The sequence below is a fragment of the Arachis ipaensis genome, chromosome B08 (genome assembly GCF_000816755.2).
Source record: "Arachis ipaensis cultivar K30076 chromosome B08, Araip1.1, whole genome shotgun sequence".
NCBI lineage: Eukaryota > Viridiplantae > Streptophyta > Magnoliopsida > Fabales > Fabaceae > Arachis > Arachis ipaensis.
This window is the reverse complement of record NC_029792.2, coordinates 33,862,490-33,880,051: the sequence shown is the minus strand read 5'-3', so window position 1 is coordinate 33,880,051 and position 17,562 is coordinate 33,862,490. Positions and strand designations below refer to the sequence as shown.

The 17,562-nt window shown below is 37.2% G+C and overlaps 1 protein-coding gene and 1 long non-coding RNA gene across 2 annotated transcripts; both read left to right on the top strand.

The window, feature by feature from the left end:
• On the top strand, window positions 4,396–4,936 carry LOC110265469. The gene is made up of 3 exons (XR_002351611.1): window positions 4,396–4,541; window positions 4,661–4,723; window positions 4,829–4,936. It is a non-coding gene; the product is annotated as an uncharacterized LOC110265469 (long non-coding RNA).
• Window positions 4,955–5,470, top strand: LOC110265468 (probable mediator of RNA polymerase II transcription subunit 26c). The gene is made up of 3 exons (XM_021108404.1): window positions 4,955–5,093; window positions 5,187–5,254; window positions 5,361–5,470. The coding sequence occupies exons 1-3, from the start codon at window positions 4,987–4,989 to the stop codon at window positions 5,462–5,464; spliced, it is 279 nt and encodes a 92-aa protein (XP_020964063.1). The 5' UTR covers window positions 4,955–4,986; the 3' UTR covers window positions 5,465–5,470.

Genomic DNA, 17,562 nt, shown 5'->3' with positions numbered 1-17,562 from the left:
AAAAATGTGTACATTAATCATACATATTTTTACTCTGACGGCCCTGCATATGTTAAAAGGCTTCATTACATGACACACAGTAAATCGCGATGGTTTATTTTGATAATGGTAATAAATTTTAAATTGCCGCAAAATCACATGTATTCCAGCGATTATATCAAGTGGTGTGGTTTGTGGTACCGGAGTTAAGTTTTGGAGCGATTTTAAAAAACTGCTGATATAACCGTCAATTCAATATATTGCATCAAATAATTTGGTGGTAGTTTATGGTCAGATAGAATTGAATTGAATGTTTTTCGACGGACATAAATCGCCGCAATTTAAATTTGTTAAATCTTTTAATAATAAATTTGTGGTGGTCACTAACCGCTACAAGGGTAACTGCATAGTTTTTAAATTATTTTCGGCTGTTTTATAATTGCCACTAATTCCAGTATAGAATGTCGCAAAAATGTTGTATTTTGCACCCCAAATTGCAATTTTTTTAATAATATTTTAGAGGTATTTTTTGGCTCTTTTTTTATTCTTTTAATATTACAAATATTATTATTTTTCATCTAAAAATTTAAATTAATGACAAAAGCAAATAAAAATGTAACTGCGAAACAAATTAATATATTTATAAAAATATAAATAAAGTGTATCTCTTGTTAAGAGTCAACTTTAAAAAAATATATACTTCAAAAAAAATAATATCCAATCTTAATATCTATTTTTTACTCTGTCACTCCAAAAAATTCATCCCTACAGCAATGTCTGGTGACGGCTGCTCACTGTGCCATTGAATTAGATATCTCAGAGAATTCCTTATTTCTTGCATCTTTTTCTTTTTTGCTATTACTTCATTCTCGACTGCCTTCTTTTTCAATTTCTTAGCTGTTACTTCTGCCTGTAGTTCAAATAGTACCTTTTGGGTCTCCTCGATTTGAACTTTGTCGTCCGGTTGATGCGAATTCGAATCAAATAGTTGACTACGTTAGGAGTCGGTTCGAAACCCACACCACGCACTCTACCCGAATACTCTTTTCCGAGAGCTTGAGCAAGCGAATTATTTTGAAACAAAACTCTAGAGGACTCATTCTGTTCCTCAATCTCCACAATTATTCTTTCTTACAAACATAAATAAATAAACATAAACAATTACCAGCTAGGACATAATTAAATAGACTTTCAACATAATTTCATAATTAAAATCAACGAAAAACAACATAAAATAATCTCAACGTAGTACTTACACCAATTGTATGGTTTCTTCGTGGATATAGGAGTCATCATTTCGTTTGTGTACTAAATTCTATAACCTCTGATTTCTACTAAGTTTTCTCCTTTATAGTTCTGACTATAATAATATAGTTTATACTATCACTGTTACCAACAAAATAATTAAACCTTAAAAAAAACGTAAACGAGAAGGAAAAAGTGAATTCAAACATAAATTACTTTTTTTTTTCTCGTCAAGCTTCTCGAACTATCAATAGGAATGTATATTTGTTTCGATTGCTTCACGGTGTTTTTCTGCACTTTTATGCTATCAGAGATAAAATTAATTAGACATCAATTTCGTCCAACTCAATGCAACATAAATAACATTACTGTGTTACAAATTTAAAATAACTTACTTTCACTCAAATTAAAATAACTCTTTTTTATTATTAACCAAATATTTTNNNATTGTGATGAATGTGAATACGATTACTAGTCAAAGAAGAGAGCTAATAATGATCATTCTGTAATTATTATATTGCTTTTATTATTGATAAACATAATGAATAGCTTTTTCCTTAAATTAGAATAGTACTTTTTTCCAACTGTATGATATGTGGTAACGATTAAGCATTTGAGCTTGTTACTACGGTACAAAAAGTTTAGGAAAGAAACGAAAAATTATTTAGAAAAGTATTATTTTGTTATTCATATTTTTTATTTTGTGATTACAAAGTTCTTACCAATATATAGATCAAGAGTACGCTAAGAGTACATTCGTTATGGAATAATATCCTAATAAATTACATTGATTTTTTTCTAATCCTCTTTGATATTTTCTTGATTTTGTTCCCTAATTATGATATTCTAATACTCCCCCTCAAGGTGAGTAGTGGGATCACCAATACTCAACTTGGTTAGAACTTTAGCAAGGGCTTGTTTTAAAACTGCTTTAGTAAGAATATCAGCCAACTGGTCTTCTGATCTCACAAATGGAAGCTCAATAATTTCATTCTCAATTTTTTCTTTGATAAAGTGTCGATCCACCTCAACATGTTTTGTTCTATCATGTTGTACAGGATTCTCTGAAATGCTGATTGCGGCTTTGTTGTCACATTTCAACTGGCTTGGCGATTGTGGTGGAAACCCAATCTCAGTCATCAATTATCTTATCCACAATACTTCAGTTATGCCTTTAACGATCCCTCGAAATTCTGCCTCAGCACTTGAAAGAGCTACAACTTTCTGCTTCTTGCTTTTCCAAGTTACCAATTAGTTTTCCAACCAGTCGCTGGTACCTTTTCTTATCTGCTAGGGTGGCACCTTCTACCATCTTCAACTTGTGATTAACTTGCATGGGCGTATCTATTGGTAAGTAATTGTCAATCTGATAATTTACTCCCTGTTTTTAATGAGGCCACTAACAATACACTACTAGAAAATTAGTTATTACAGACGGATATTTCCGACGGATTTTATCCCACGGAAATACAGACGAAATTTCAGAGGGATTTTTTGTCTGAAAACAAAAAAAATGAATTAGCATAAATTACAGACGGAAAAAAAAATCTGTCGATAATTTCGTCGAAAAAATTAATTTTTTTCGTGGGAAATGATTACAGACGGAAAATCCGTCTGTAATTAAATAAACAAAACACTGCGTTTTATTAAATCATTACAGACGAAAAATCCATCTGTAATTTAAAATTTTCCAACTAAAATATTATATTCTGCGTTTTATGATGGATTGTGCCCAAGCTCTATTCATTCAGAGCACCAAATCAAACGAGCTCAACCTGCATTCCCCTCTCCGTCGACGAGCTTCTTCTCCTTTCCTCACCCACAGAGCCACCGCCGGCTAACCTAACCGCCGCAGCTACCTTCTCCTTCTTCTCCTCTTTTATTAATTATTACTACTGTAGACTATAGGTGAGTAGGAGAGATTGGAGATCATTGTAGTAGGCTTAGGGTTTTCACTTTTCAACGATTTTAACCTTCAACCCTTTGTTGTCGTGATTGAAATTTGTAAGAGTGAAAATGGACGAAACTAGAGGGCAAAGCCGTCACGATGGAAGTTGAACCCAAAAAGCGCGAAGCTGATTCGGAAGGCGACGATCTTGTTGATGTTCCCTCGAAGAAGCCAAAGACGGAAGATTCTTCGGTTGTCGAAGCTTCTTTCGAAATTGATGCTGATGCGGCTGAGGATAAAGGTTCTAGGCACACAATGGAAGATGCTTGGGTTGTTCTCTTATGACGCAACTTTAGATTACCCTGGAAAATTAAGGTTATTATTATTATTATTATTATTATTATTATTATTATTATTATTATTATTATTATTATTATTATTATTATTATTATTATTATTATTATTACTACTAATATTTTGATTTATCACTAGTATTTGTTCCTCTTTTATTTTTTAACAAATAAATGGTGTGATTTGTGGAAATAGGGTTGTGGATAATTTGTTGCCTGTTCTTGAAATCAAATTCATTTCTTGATTTTTTGCATTCTGTTCTCTACTAATGATTATGAGAGCTTGGTTTTCAGGTGTGCACATTTTGCAAACATAATTGCTTATTTGTTGAGAAATGTTTAGATTGTTAATCTGGATTGCTGAACAAACAGAATTCAAAGAAACACTCGTGAGTTTTTCTTTTTCTTCTTCCCTTCCCTCTATGAATTTCGCTGTGCACACCAAGTATTCGATGGTTTGCTTATTTGTTGGTTTGACCTAACATGAACATCAAATGTTTGTTAATTAGTCTCAGTGGATAATTAGGTAGATATATGTGCTCAATGTTGTGTTTGTGCAGATGAGGTATTTGATCTAATGACTGAACTGCTTTTGATCTAATTGTAGTGCTATTAGTGATAGTTGAGAGTGCCTTAACTTGTCAACTTTTACTTCATCTTCATTAGTACTTAGCTTCAGATTCTTAGATGCACTTGCGGATATTGTCACAATCAATAACATAACATTTTAAGATATGGCGCACGGCTAACTTGAATTCTGATCTAAAATGACATTTTACTTATTAATTATTATTGATTGTGAGCACAGTTCATGTGTGTCGATATATAAGTCCGTTTAGTTGATTTTCATGTCTATGCTTTATGTTAGGCTAACATCAATTTCATGCTTCAAGAGGCATTGTTCTAATTCACGGTTACTTGACCTTTATGAGGCATGCATCTCAAGGCATTCCACATAATTGTATCAAATTCCTAAATATTTCAATGGATCTTCAGATGAGTTCATTGATGCCAACATTCAACTCGCATTGGCTGTTGTGAAAAAGCTCCAGGAGAAACAGGAGACCCGAGCTTGCTTAGTAAGAAGACGCATTATTTTCATCCCATCCTTACTTAGAAAAAATATTTATTTTCATGAATAAATTTTTACCTTCTGTTTTTCTGGAGAAGATCTTATGATATATGTTCCCGGTTGTAGGTCTTCCCTGATAAGCCAGAAAAGCACAGAGCCTCCGAGTTGTTCAAATCAGCTCTGGATTCGGTAATGAAAATACACTTATAATTTTTTTTCCCATCTTTCTAATGGATTTATCTTATTTTTCTGCATCTTTCTTACTTTGAAGTGTCATTTTTGTTGTGCATTCAGATTGATGGCATTACCATTGGTTCCTTAGATATGTCCCTGCTGGACCTATGACTTCATTTTTCCGATCCATTAGGAACACCCTTGATTTTGATTTTGAAGATGAAAATGGGTTACTATGAAGCTTCTTTTTCTTTGAATTAATTTTATTTTCCTGTATAATGGTGTTTGGTTTTTCCTTGCAGGAGACTGACATTGGGAGGCACGTGAATCGGTTGCGGAAGCATTCCTCCAATAACGTTCGCAGATTGGTGAAGCTACTTGTGAGGTTGTTGATTAAACATACTTTTCTTTTTATTTTCAAAATTGAATTAATCTTATCATAATTTCAGTGTACTTGATTGAGCTTTTTTATTTGCAGGAAGTGGAAGGAAATTGTGGATGAGTGGGTGAGGTTGAATCAACCGGGTGGAACAGCTTCTCTCATGGGTAAAACCAAACCTCAACTCAAATGTTTTGGGACATTTTTCTTAGTTAAGGAATTAGAAATCCAAGTGTTTGATGATAATTGTTGGCGTTGCATTTACATTTGCAGCTGATGGGGACTCTCCACCGCTGAAAACCACCCAAAACGGTCATCATCAGGTCTTTCTTGGACCTTTTTTTAATATTTATTTTTTATATCATGGTAAAGTTTAAGGCCCTGTTTGGCGTTATTAATTCGGCCATAGGCGAGTGCAGTTGGAGGAGAAGAGCGAGAAAGACCGCCAAATCTGCTCCTCATTTTACATGTTTATTGTAAGCCAATTTCTTTACGGAGACTTAGCAAACACAAATTTGAGCTGCAGGATTGAATTCGCCCTTGGTGGCTTTTGTATTTGATTCTAACTGACATTACTAACAAGAAATACAATTTATTCTCTTATTTGCAGGTATATATATGGTGATTCACAGGTAAGGAGTGTGACCCTTGTTGACCCTGTATCCTCAACTTCAGGAGCTCTCCCTATTTGTGTTCTGGAATACCCTGTGGTTAGAGAAGTGGTTTTGGGGTTCTCCTTGGCCTTTGCAAAGATAGTGAACATGTGCTGTTCCAAGAGGATTAGAGTTGCAGATGCGGATGCATAGAGGTTGCTGTTGAAGGGCAGGGATGGAGAAAAGGCAGTTGTCGCTATTGGGAATAAGCTAAATTATAGCTTTGATATCGCAGAATTGGGTGGTTCAGAGAACCTGAAAGCTGTGCCAATGCAAGTGTTGTGGTCTTCTGGTTGGTCTAAGGAATGGAGTGATGAGGGTAATCGAGTCGCTCGTGCTCTTCCATGGGCAAATTTTGTCACACATTCTGGAGGACGGTGGCCTCAGGTGAGCACAAAATGATTGATTGATTGATTAATTGATTAATCGATTGCCTTTAAAATAATGATATTGCCTACCTTATTTTCGCATGCTATCATGCTCGTGCACAATGTTTGTGTTACGATACTACTTTCTAATCAGGTTGGAATAGAAACCCTGAAAGGCTATGCAATTCTGTTTTTGTTTGTGAAAGTTGTATTCTTTCTAGTTAGTACCTGAGTGAGCTGGTTGCAGCAATGGCACTTGAATTATAAATTGGAAACTGTAATTTCAATACTAGAGTGTGGAGTGTGGTGAGTGTGACATGCTCTATGCATCTAAAGATCTCTGGAGTCTCAAACTTGTTATAGTTTGATTGAACTTTCTAATTTTAAATTAATCAAATATCAAGTTGAACTTTTCAAAGTTCCCAACCCTTTATTGATATAGTAAAGAAGCAATGCTTATATTCTAAGCTGGTTTCTTATGTTTTAATAACTTGATTGGGTTTTTTCTAATATTATTAGGTTCCATTTTAATTAAATATTCTCATTGTAGACATGATACATGATAGGGCTGGTTTCTTATGCATGTTTCCATGATCTTTAAAAAAAAACTAACCCTGAGAAATCTATGAAAGAGTTCCAAATTATTGCAGGCAGATACTTGAAATTTAATCAAAACTAACTGCAGTGGTAACAACTCCTTTTTGGTTCTTTTTTCTAATAATTGCCTTATTTGTTGTCTGAGTGTAGATCGGATATAGTAAGGTAGACATCCTCAGAAAGTGGGAAGCGGCGAATAATTTTGATGGACCAAGAATCTCAAGAAGCAAGTATATTGCCATCATCACTAAGAAGCTCAAGAAAGAATGAAGCTATCCATAAATTAGGATATTGAATCTTGATGAGTCCACTAGTAGTTATTTGTCATCTAATGTATTTAGATTGTATTATTGCATTGAAATAATTGCTTCTTATTATAAAGAAAGCGATTTATACTCATTGGTGTGTTTTTCTATTTATACCATCAATAAAAATTTGTATTTATTAAATTTATATTTATTTTGTATGAAAATAAGTTTATTTTGTAATTAGAAAAATAAAAAAAAATCTATTTTACTTTACTGACAGATTTACAGACGGATTTTCTGTTTGTAATTAGAGTGTAAGATGATTTTCTAAAGTTCAAATTACAGACAGAAAATCCGTCGAAAAATCCGTCTGTAATTACAGACGGAAAATTCGTTTGAAAATCCGTCTGTAATTACAGACGGAAAATCTGTCGGAAAATCCGTCTGTAATTACAGACGGAAAATCCGTCGGAAAGTTCGTCGCCTTTGGGAAATGGATAGAAAATTTACAGAGGAAAAATTCGTCGGTAACTGGTAAAAATCCGTCTGTAATTTTCTGACGGAAAAAAAATCCGTCGGTAAATAATTTCCGACGGGGCTTTTACAGAGGGACAAAATCCGTCGGTAATTTCGTCGGTAACCAAAAATCCGTCTGTAATAAAGACTAAATTCGTCTGTAAATCTGTCTGTATTAATCAATTTTCTAGTTGTGATAACAGTATAGCACTGGAACATGAAGAACCAGAGCCCAATACCTTTATTCTTCCTCCAAGAAGAAACAGAGGGATTCCTCCTGATCGGTACTCACCAGAACATATTTTCCGTAACTCAAGATACCCAATAAGAGTGGCTAGAGAAGGAATGGCAGATGTTGCAAAGGCTTTTTCCGCCAGACTCTTAACAGAAGACATTCCAAGAACTGTCCGAGAAGCCAATGCGAAAGTTGAATGGCGAAAAGCCACGAATACAGAAATGGAAGCTCTAGAGAAGAATGGAACTTGGAAAAAGTGTATCCTACCGACAGAAAAAAAGCCAGTCGGGTGCAAATGAGTTTTCACCATTAAACACAAGGCAGATGGCACTATTAAACGGTACAAGGCAAGGTTGGTGGCCAAAGGTTATACACAGACCTATGGTATCGACTACACTGATACTTTTTCACCGGTTGCAAAGATTAATACTATCAGGGTGTTATTTTCAATAGCAGCAAATGAAGACTGGTCACTCCATCAATTTGACGTCAAGAATGCTTTCTTGCATGGAGAGTTGAAAGAAGAAGTGTACATGGAAGCTCCTCCAGGTTTCTCAACGGGATTTGGAAAACATGAAATTTGCCGATTAAAGAAGGCTCTTTATGGGTTTAAACAATCTCCACGTGCCTGGTTTGGAAGATTTACAGTTGCCATGAAAAGGTATGGGTACAAGCAAAGCAACTCTGATCATACCCTTTTTTTGAAAAAACGGGAAGATTTAATCACTTGCCTAATAATCTATGTGGATGATATGATCATAACGAAGTGATGCTGAAGAAATTGCAAAATTGAGAAGAAACCTATTTACAGACTTCAAAATGAAGGATTTGGGAGGACTCAAATATTTCTTAGGAATAGAGGTTCTACGATCCAGTAAAGGAATCTTTATCTCCCAAAGAAAGTACATTTTGGACCTTCTGGCAGAAACAGGAATGGTGGATTGCAAAGTTCTTACCAATATATAGATCAAGAGTACGCTAAGAGTACACTCGTTATGGAATAATATCCTAATAAATTACATTGATCAAGAGTACGCTAAGAGTTGTTTTCTACGTTGAGTGAAGTATGCTCGGTGGCTCCATCTACTTGCTCTGTTTGAACAGTTTCTGGGCAACAAAGGTTATTTAGCCAACTTGGTGATTCTTTATTGTTCTCCCCCTGAATGCCATGTTGGTGGCTAAAATAAAATTCGAATTCTAAAAAAATCACAATCCATGGTAACATGAATACGACAAGTGATTGGATTGTAGCACCTATACCCCTTTTGGTGTGTAGCATACCCAACGAAAACACATTTTTCTGCACAAGGATCAAGTTTGGTTCTATTGGCTTTGGGAATATGGACAAAGATGGAACATCCAAATACTCGAGGTGGTAAGGTTAGAATAGGCGGGATTGCAATTTGAGTAGTCAAGACTTATAAGGGTGTTTTGTGGTGGAGAACTTGGGTAGGTAGGTGATTTAGTAAGTAGGCAGAGGTCGCTATAGCTTCAGGCCAAAAAATTTTTGGAACTTGTGCATCAAAAAGCATGGGTCGGGTCATCTCAAGTAACTTACGATTTCGCCGCTCAGCCACACCATTTTGTTGGGGGTGTATTTGGGCAGGAAGTTTGATGAATAAGACCATTTTTCATAAAAAAATCGCGCATTGACTGGTTTATAAATTCCCCACCATTATCTGAGCGAAGTACTTGGATTTTTTTGTTGAATTGAGTTTGAATCATTTGGTAGAAAGCAAAGAACTTATCAGGCACTTCAGATTTGTGTTTTAAAAAATATACCCAAGTCATGCGAGAGAAATCATCCACAAATAACACAAAATATTGAAAATTATTGTGAAAAATAGGAACTGGACCCCACACATCTGAGTGTATTAGAAAAAAATGGAATTAACTCTAGTGTTGGTTGGAGGAAAAGAAACTCTGTGATTTTTTGCACGAATACAAGTTTCACATTTAAGGGGTTTAGTACTACTTGTAAAAAGACTAGGAAATAGTAACTTGAGGTACCCAAATGAAGGATGTCCGAGACGCCTGTGCCATAACCAAAGTTACCTAGTAACCGTTCCGTGAGCAAGCATGGCATGACCCTGGTGTGCTACTTCATCAACGTAGTAAAGGCCTTCTCGCTCAGTACCACGCCCAATGATCTCCTTCGTAAGAATGTCTTGTAAAAGACAAAAGGTAGAGTACATGAGTACCACACAATTTAGTTCCTTTGTTACTTGGCTAACAGACAATAATTTTGATGATAGTTCAGGGACATAGAGGTAATTTTTTAATTTCAATTTTTCTGAAAAAGTAATGGAGCATCCTCCTTTAACATCAATTAATTCTCCACTAGCTGTTTCAATATGAGCTTTTGAGGGTATACTCAAGCTATTAAAATCATGGAGGTCATGAGTCATAGTATCGGTAGCCCCACAATCGAAAATCCAATCATTTATCTTTTTAATTGGATTCTGATTTTGGGTATCCCATTTATATTGAGTCGCGGTCTGGGCTGAGCAGGCATGGAGTTCAGTAGTCCTTGCCCTTACCGCCACTGCTGCCTTGCCATAGTGACTTGCTTCCTCTCTTCTGGCCTCGCCACCGCTGTTGGTAACCTCTGGGATGCTCACGGCTCCCTTATTCTGATTTCTTGATGACTTGGGATTATTTTTCCACCATAACCCACAATATTAAAGCAATTTTCTTTGGTGTGTTTCTTCTTTCTTCTTACACCAATTGCTTTTTTCATCAGAGTTGCCCACAATGGATAATCATATCCGTTTAGTTTGAAACCAATTGACAAATTGTCGGAATTGGTTTGTGATGATCGCATTCCAAAACTATTGCGTAGCATATTTGCAATTTGTAAAGAAATGGTTGATTTTGAGTCTCTAGAACCTAACTCTGCTCTGATACCATGTTACCATGGTACAAAGAGTTTAGGAAAGAAACGAAGAATTATTTAGAAAAGTATTATTTTGTTATTCATATTTCTCATTTTGTGATTACAAAGTTCTTATCAATATATAAATCAAGAGTACGCTAAGAGTACACTCGTTATGAAATAATATCCTAATAAATTACATTGATTTTTTTTAATCCTCTTTAATATTTTTCTGATTTTATTCCCTAATTATAATATTCTAATAGAGCTAACTGAGTTTCCTCACATTTTTGTTCATTCTCTTTCAAGCTTTGTCATATTCACCTACAATCCCATCATTGTATTTATTATTTTATTTACACTCAATCCATGAGACATCAACATACTATTTTAAAAGCATGCAAACATGCCAAGAGCGTTCTAAAATAATAATTGAATTGATTTAGAAATCAATTTTAAAATTTAAATTGTAAATTAGTGATAACTGAAAATATTTAAGTATATTAGTGTTTTATAATTTTATCATTTTCTATCCAATTATATATTACATAGACTTCTGCCTCCTCTTCTAAATCTCTATTTTCTAAATACTAATATTTAATAGTAAATTGTTCTTTTTATTTATTTAAAAATTGAGATTAACTTAATTATAACCAAATCCTATCGAAAAATTGAAAAAAGAATAAAATAAATGAATGAAATTTGTGAATCAAATCCATTCTCTCTCTCTCTCTTTCCAAACTAGATAATTAGTTTGTGGATCAAATCATTCCAATTAAAAAGAAAAAATTCAAACACATGCAGAAGAATTTTTCGTTACTCACTTTCGAAGTAATTAAGTTTGTTGACTCAACCAAGCTATTAAGGATTTTCATTACTAATAACTTCTAACTAATCGATATTATGGTTGAACTCGATAAATAATTTTAATAATACTCTCTCAAAGTCATCATTATCCAATTGTCTTATCCTAATATATTCCGCTGCTTAACAAATTCTTTTATTTTTTTAGCACAATTATCTAACTTATTTAATAATATGAAGAAATTTTATGGATTCATGATATGATAACTGTTGGGCTACGTGGGGAGCTCTCGAGATTTAGAGGAGGAATTAATTGAGAGAATATAAAATGAGAAGACACCACATTCAACTCAAAACTTTAAGGTAGTAAGTTAATGGGTCTCTTATTTTATAAACTTCTCACTCTTCTTTGTTTTCTTCAATAATGTGGGATTAATTTAATATACTGCTACTCATACTTGTAACATTAACAATATCTCCCTCAAGTGTGAGTCTCCAAATCAAACATCAACTCCCCTCTAGTTCCTCCACCTACCACATATGAGTATTCGTCCATCACACCATCGCAACACATTGCAGGACACGCCGCCTGAATCACCTTTGCCGAAAAGATATGAGTATTCGTCCATCACACCGCCGCACCACACTGCGGGACACACCGCCCAGACTACTTTTGCTGGAGAGACTTTTGATGCTTCACCTTGAATACTCTTTGAACTAAACCGATTAATCATCGGCTCTGATATCATTTGTTGGACCACTATAGGGAGCTCTCGACCACCGGGGAGATTTAGGGGAGGAATCAAGTGAGAGAACCTAAAATAAAAAGACACTACATCCAACTCAAAACCTTAGGATAATAAGTTAATGAGTCTCTCATCTTATAAACTTCTCACTCTTCCTTGCTTTCTTCAATGTTGGACTAATTTCTTATTAACTATTTTATGGCAGTCAAGACTACAGAAGTGTGTTGTACTTTCTACCATAGAGGCAGAATTTATTACAGTAACTGAAGCATGTAAAGAGTTATTGTGGATGAAGAAATTTCTTGTAGTGCTTGGCTTTAAGCAAGACCGTTATGTGTTGTTATGTGATAGTCAAATTGCTATTCATCTTGCCAACAATTTTACTTTTCATGCATGATATAAACATATTGATGTTAGGTATCACTGGAAACGAGATGTGTTAGATTCTAAGTTGTTGAAACTTGAAAAATTTCACACTGATGATAATGGTGCTTATATGATGATAAAAGCATTGTCAAGAGATAAATTTGAAACATGTTGTTTGATCGCCGGAACGGCGAGGGCCTCCACCTAGTCGAGAAGGGGAGATTTCTTGCGTTTTTTTTCTCTTCTTTGTGAGGCCCAAGTCCAATTTTTTGGGGTGTCTCTTTGCACCCATTATGTCATAACCCTAATTAGATTTTTGGGGTCATTTTTAGAGTGAGAGTGTATCCATCAAAGTGAGAGAGAAGAGGAAAAACAAAATTTATGTTTTTATGCAAAGCAGTAAATTTCAAATAGCAGTTTCTCATTCGTTCACTATTGGATCGGCTTGAAATTTGAACTACATGTTCCTCTAATTTTGTTCTTCATTTTGGACAGTAAAGATGTTGATTGAAGGTCTGCAGCGGGAGAATATATAATAGTCCATACTTTGCCCGAGTTTAGACGACGCAAACTGGCGTTCAACGCCAGTTCCATGTTGCATTCTGGAGTTAAACGCCAGAGACAGGTTGCAAAGTGGAGTTAAACGCCAGAAAGAGGTTACAAACTGGCGTTCAACTCCAAGAGAAGCCTCTACATGTGTAAAGCTCAATGCTCAGCCCAAGCACACACCAAGTGGGCCCCAGAAGTAGATTTCTGCATCATTTACTCATTTCTGTAAACCCTAGTAACTAGTTTAGTATAAATAGGACCTTTTACTATTGTATTTATATCTTCGGATCAGATCTTTGATCTGTTTTACGCTATCTTAGACCTTTATGAGGGCTGGCCATTCGGCCATGCCTGAAACTTCATCACTTATGTATTTTCAACGGTAGAGTTTCTACACACCATAGATTAAGGTGTGGAGCTCTGTTGTTCCTCATGAATTAATGCGAAGTACTACTGTTTTTCTATTCAATTTAAGCTTATTCCTATTCTAAGATATTCATTCGCACACAAGAACATGATGAATGTGATGATTATGTGACGCTCATCACCATTCTCACCTATGAACGCGTGCCTGACAACCACTTCTGTTCTACATGCAAACAAGCTAGAATGAGTATCTCTTAGGTATCTAATACAGGGGACCGAGTCCGAGATATTAGGTGGTATAAATTAGAACCAATGGACGGCCATTCCTGAGATCCGGAAAGTCTAAACCTTGTCTGTAGTATTCCGAGTAGGATCTGGGAAGGGATGGCTGTGACAAGCTTCAAACTCGCGAGTGTTGGGCGTAGTGACAGACGCAAAAGGATAGTAAATCCTATTCCAGTATGATCGAGAACCGACAGATGATTAGCCATGCAGTGACAGCGCATTGGACCATTTTCACAGAGAGGACGGGATGTAGCCATTGACAACGGTGATGCCCAACATACAGCTTGCCATGGAAGGGAGTAGGAATAATTGGATGAAGACAGTGATAAACCCCATTTTTAGGGTTTATCTTGTATTGAATTTAGAGTATTTTGATGACATTTTCTCGCATTTAACCTATGAATTAGCATGGTTTTGTTATCTCTCCCGTATTTGTGCTTAGGTGTAAAAACATGCTTTATAGGCCTTATTTTGATGAATTTTGATTTCTCCTTGATTCCATAAGAGGCCTTGATGTGTTTGCTAGTAATTCCAGGATTGAAATAGGCCAGGCATGGATCAAAGGAAGCAAGGAAGGAAGCATGCAAGTGGAGAGAAGCACAAAAAGCCAAAGAATTGATTACGGCCAAGCACGCGCACGCACACAAGGCGCTCGCGCGCACATTGCGGAATCAGCCAGGGACGCGCACGCGTCGATGTCTGCACATGACTTCATTAAGGCAACACGTGCCTGGCGATTTTAAGGGGTTTCTGAACCCATTTTTGGCGCCAATTGCTGATAGAAAGAAAAAAAAAGGATCAAGGCCTAAGGGGGAGGATAACAACTGGAAAAGAAGGAAGTGATAGCCTTGCAATGGTGTTGTGTTATTGGTTATTGTATATATGTGAATAGTGTGAATATGTCGCTTTTTTCTTTATTTGCTAGTTTTTGTTAGTTTTATTTTGCTTTTCCACTATGAATTCTCACCTTGGCTATGAGTTTGGTTCTAATTGTGTTGTAGGAAATATGAACTTCAATGATCACACTCATTATGGATGGAACCAACAAAGATGGGAGGAGCCTCAAGGAATTGTTCACTCCTATTGGCAACAACCTCCGGATACTTATAGGTATAATTACCATCCTAATACATGTCAATTCAATGGCTATGGTGACTCCTTTTGTGATGATCAAGCACCACCACCATATGCTTATGATTCTTATCCTCAACATGAACCTCAACCATACTCACAAGCCTTCCAAACACCACCTTATGATTCATATCCATCATATAACCAATCATCCATACCATATTTTTATGGCCATTATGAGCAAGAACCTCTAGAATCACCACAACCATATCAAGATTACTACCATGAACCACCTCAATACTCACCATCTCCATACCCTTACCAAGAAGAACCACCTTCCTACCATGAACCCTCTCTCCAAAACGATGAACCTTCCTACCCACCCCAAGCCCTAATAGACGATCCTCTCACTTTGTTACTTCAAGGACAAGAAGCTATGAAGCAGGATACACTTGAGTTTGTGACCAATTTGACTAAGGTGGTGCATACTTTAGCCCACCAATGTTTGAATACTCAAGGTGCTTCCATAGCCACATGTGGAACCGCAAAAGAAGAGCAAAGTATGAAGGAGAGATTGGAAACTCCGGTGGGGGATGAGAAATGCCATTTTGTATTGGAGCAACTAGAGGAAGCTATAATCATTGAAGAAAAGGAAGAAGTGGTTGAAGATTTAGGAGATGTTGAAAGTCCAAGGGAATGTAGTCTCATGGAGCACTCTTCTAAGGAGCTTGATATTGAAGTTGAAGAAGGTGCGCTACCCCCAAGGCATATCATCGTTGGAGACTTGGAAGAAGTTTATCAAGAGATGGATTCAATCATGGATGAATTTCTCTCTACAATGGAATCCTCTCCCATTGGACATGGAGTTGAAAGTATAAAAGAGTGTGCACAACCTCCCATACCCTTGGTGAGCAATGAGAAAGAGAGCTACCAAGAGGAAAACGTTGGCATGGTGTATATCGAAATTGAAGAATATGAAGAGGTTGACCAAGAAATGGATTTATTCATCAATGAATTTCTATCTAAAATTGAACCACCTCCCATTAGGTAAGAAATCAAAGTTCTTGAAGACAACACCAAGCTATGTGATAAGAGGGGAAGGGTTGAAATCAAGGAAGCTCGCAAAGAGGTGGAAATACACAAAGAAGAGTACAAGGAAGTAGACCTTGCATTGTCTAAGCGTGGGGAGGTCTCCCTCCCCGAGTCACCATCCAACACAACATTCAAGTGGGTAAAATTCTTATCCATAAGCTTTACCTTCTCGCTTGAATATGGTTTGATTGAAATGGATGGACAACTTAGAGCTCTTTGCGGAATTAAAAGCAAGAATGAGTTGTGTAGTGGTTGCAAGTTAGAAATTAGGCTCATTAAGGTCAAAGCTTCAAGGTATAGGAACGATGATTGGAAGAATACTACTTTGCATGGGTCTCAAAGGAAGGCTTGGTATATTAAAGAGAATTCTATATGTCAACCACCCGGAAGGAAAAAGTATGAAGATCAAATTGAAGACGGGTGTGAAGATAAGATATGGGATCCCGGTTCGCTATGTGAAGACCAACTATGGGGCCTCATATCTTGGGTAGAACTTTGCCCAAGCTTGACGAAAATGGTTGGAAATTCTGTCAACCAATTGAGAAGCAAGGATCCTTGGAGATTCAAGGACGAGTACAAACACAAGCCACCATGACAATAGGCTTCTCAAAATGTCCAACTTAAGGACTTAAACTAAAAGTGCTAGGTGGGAGACACCCCACCATGGTAAACTCTTTCCATTCTCTTTTAAATTTGCCTAATAAGTGATTTGAGTTACCATTGTAGGTAGATGTTTCACATAATTTGTTTGTACAACTTAATTGTTAGCCTAGTCACGTGTATGTTGTGTTTAGTAGTAGATGAATAATATCAAATTGCATTTTTGTGAATTGTATGATGGTTGATTGAATAAAGAGTTGTGAGCAGTCTAGGGAGTACCTGAGCATAATTTTTCTGCTTGAAAAAAAAAAAAAGAGAAGAAGGGGGGAGGACGCGCGCGCACACCGTACGCGCACGCGTCCCTGAGCGGACGCATCATCACCCATTTTCCAGAGAGTTGGGCCTCTCTTAGGCCGGCGTTGTGCCTCAAGCCCAATTCCTTCCATGCTGACGCGCACTACGTGTGTGCGCGTCCATACAGCTATAAGGAAACGCACGCGTACGCGTCGATCTGCTGCTGCAACTTCTGGGCCAATACCAGAGAGTTACGCTGGATCTGGGCCAACTTTAAGCCCCCAGCTCAACTCAACTCACGCGAACGCATGCTGCACACGTCCGCACCCCTCTCTGTTTCGCTGTCCACGCGTTGGCGTACTTCACGCCTCCGCGCCCAACCAATAAGTTCAAGCCATCCACGCGAACGCGCACAGTGCGCTCGCGCGTCGATGCGTCTTAGCATCCTCTAAGCCAAAGGACCCGAGAGTTGTGCCAACTCTGGGCCCCTTTTAAGCCTCCAGCCCAACACATCCGCGCCGACGCGCACCTTGCGCGTCCGCGCCCATCCCGATTCCTTCACATACGCGCATGCGCGCATGGCGCTTCCGCGCCGTTCTTCCATTCCCTCCACCCACGCGAACGCGCACAGTGCGCGCGCGCGTGGACTCGAATTTTCACTTACCCCAGAGACGTGAGCCCTAGCGCATTCGCGCATTTCCCTTCTCTCCCTCCAACGTTCCATTTCCCTTCTCCCACCACTCAACCTTCAAACTTCTCCCAGCAACCGCCTCACCTCCGGCGAGCGCTCCGTCATCGTCGCCGCCGCCG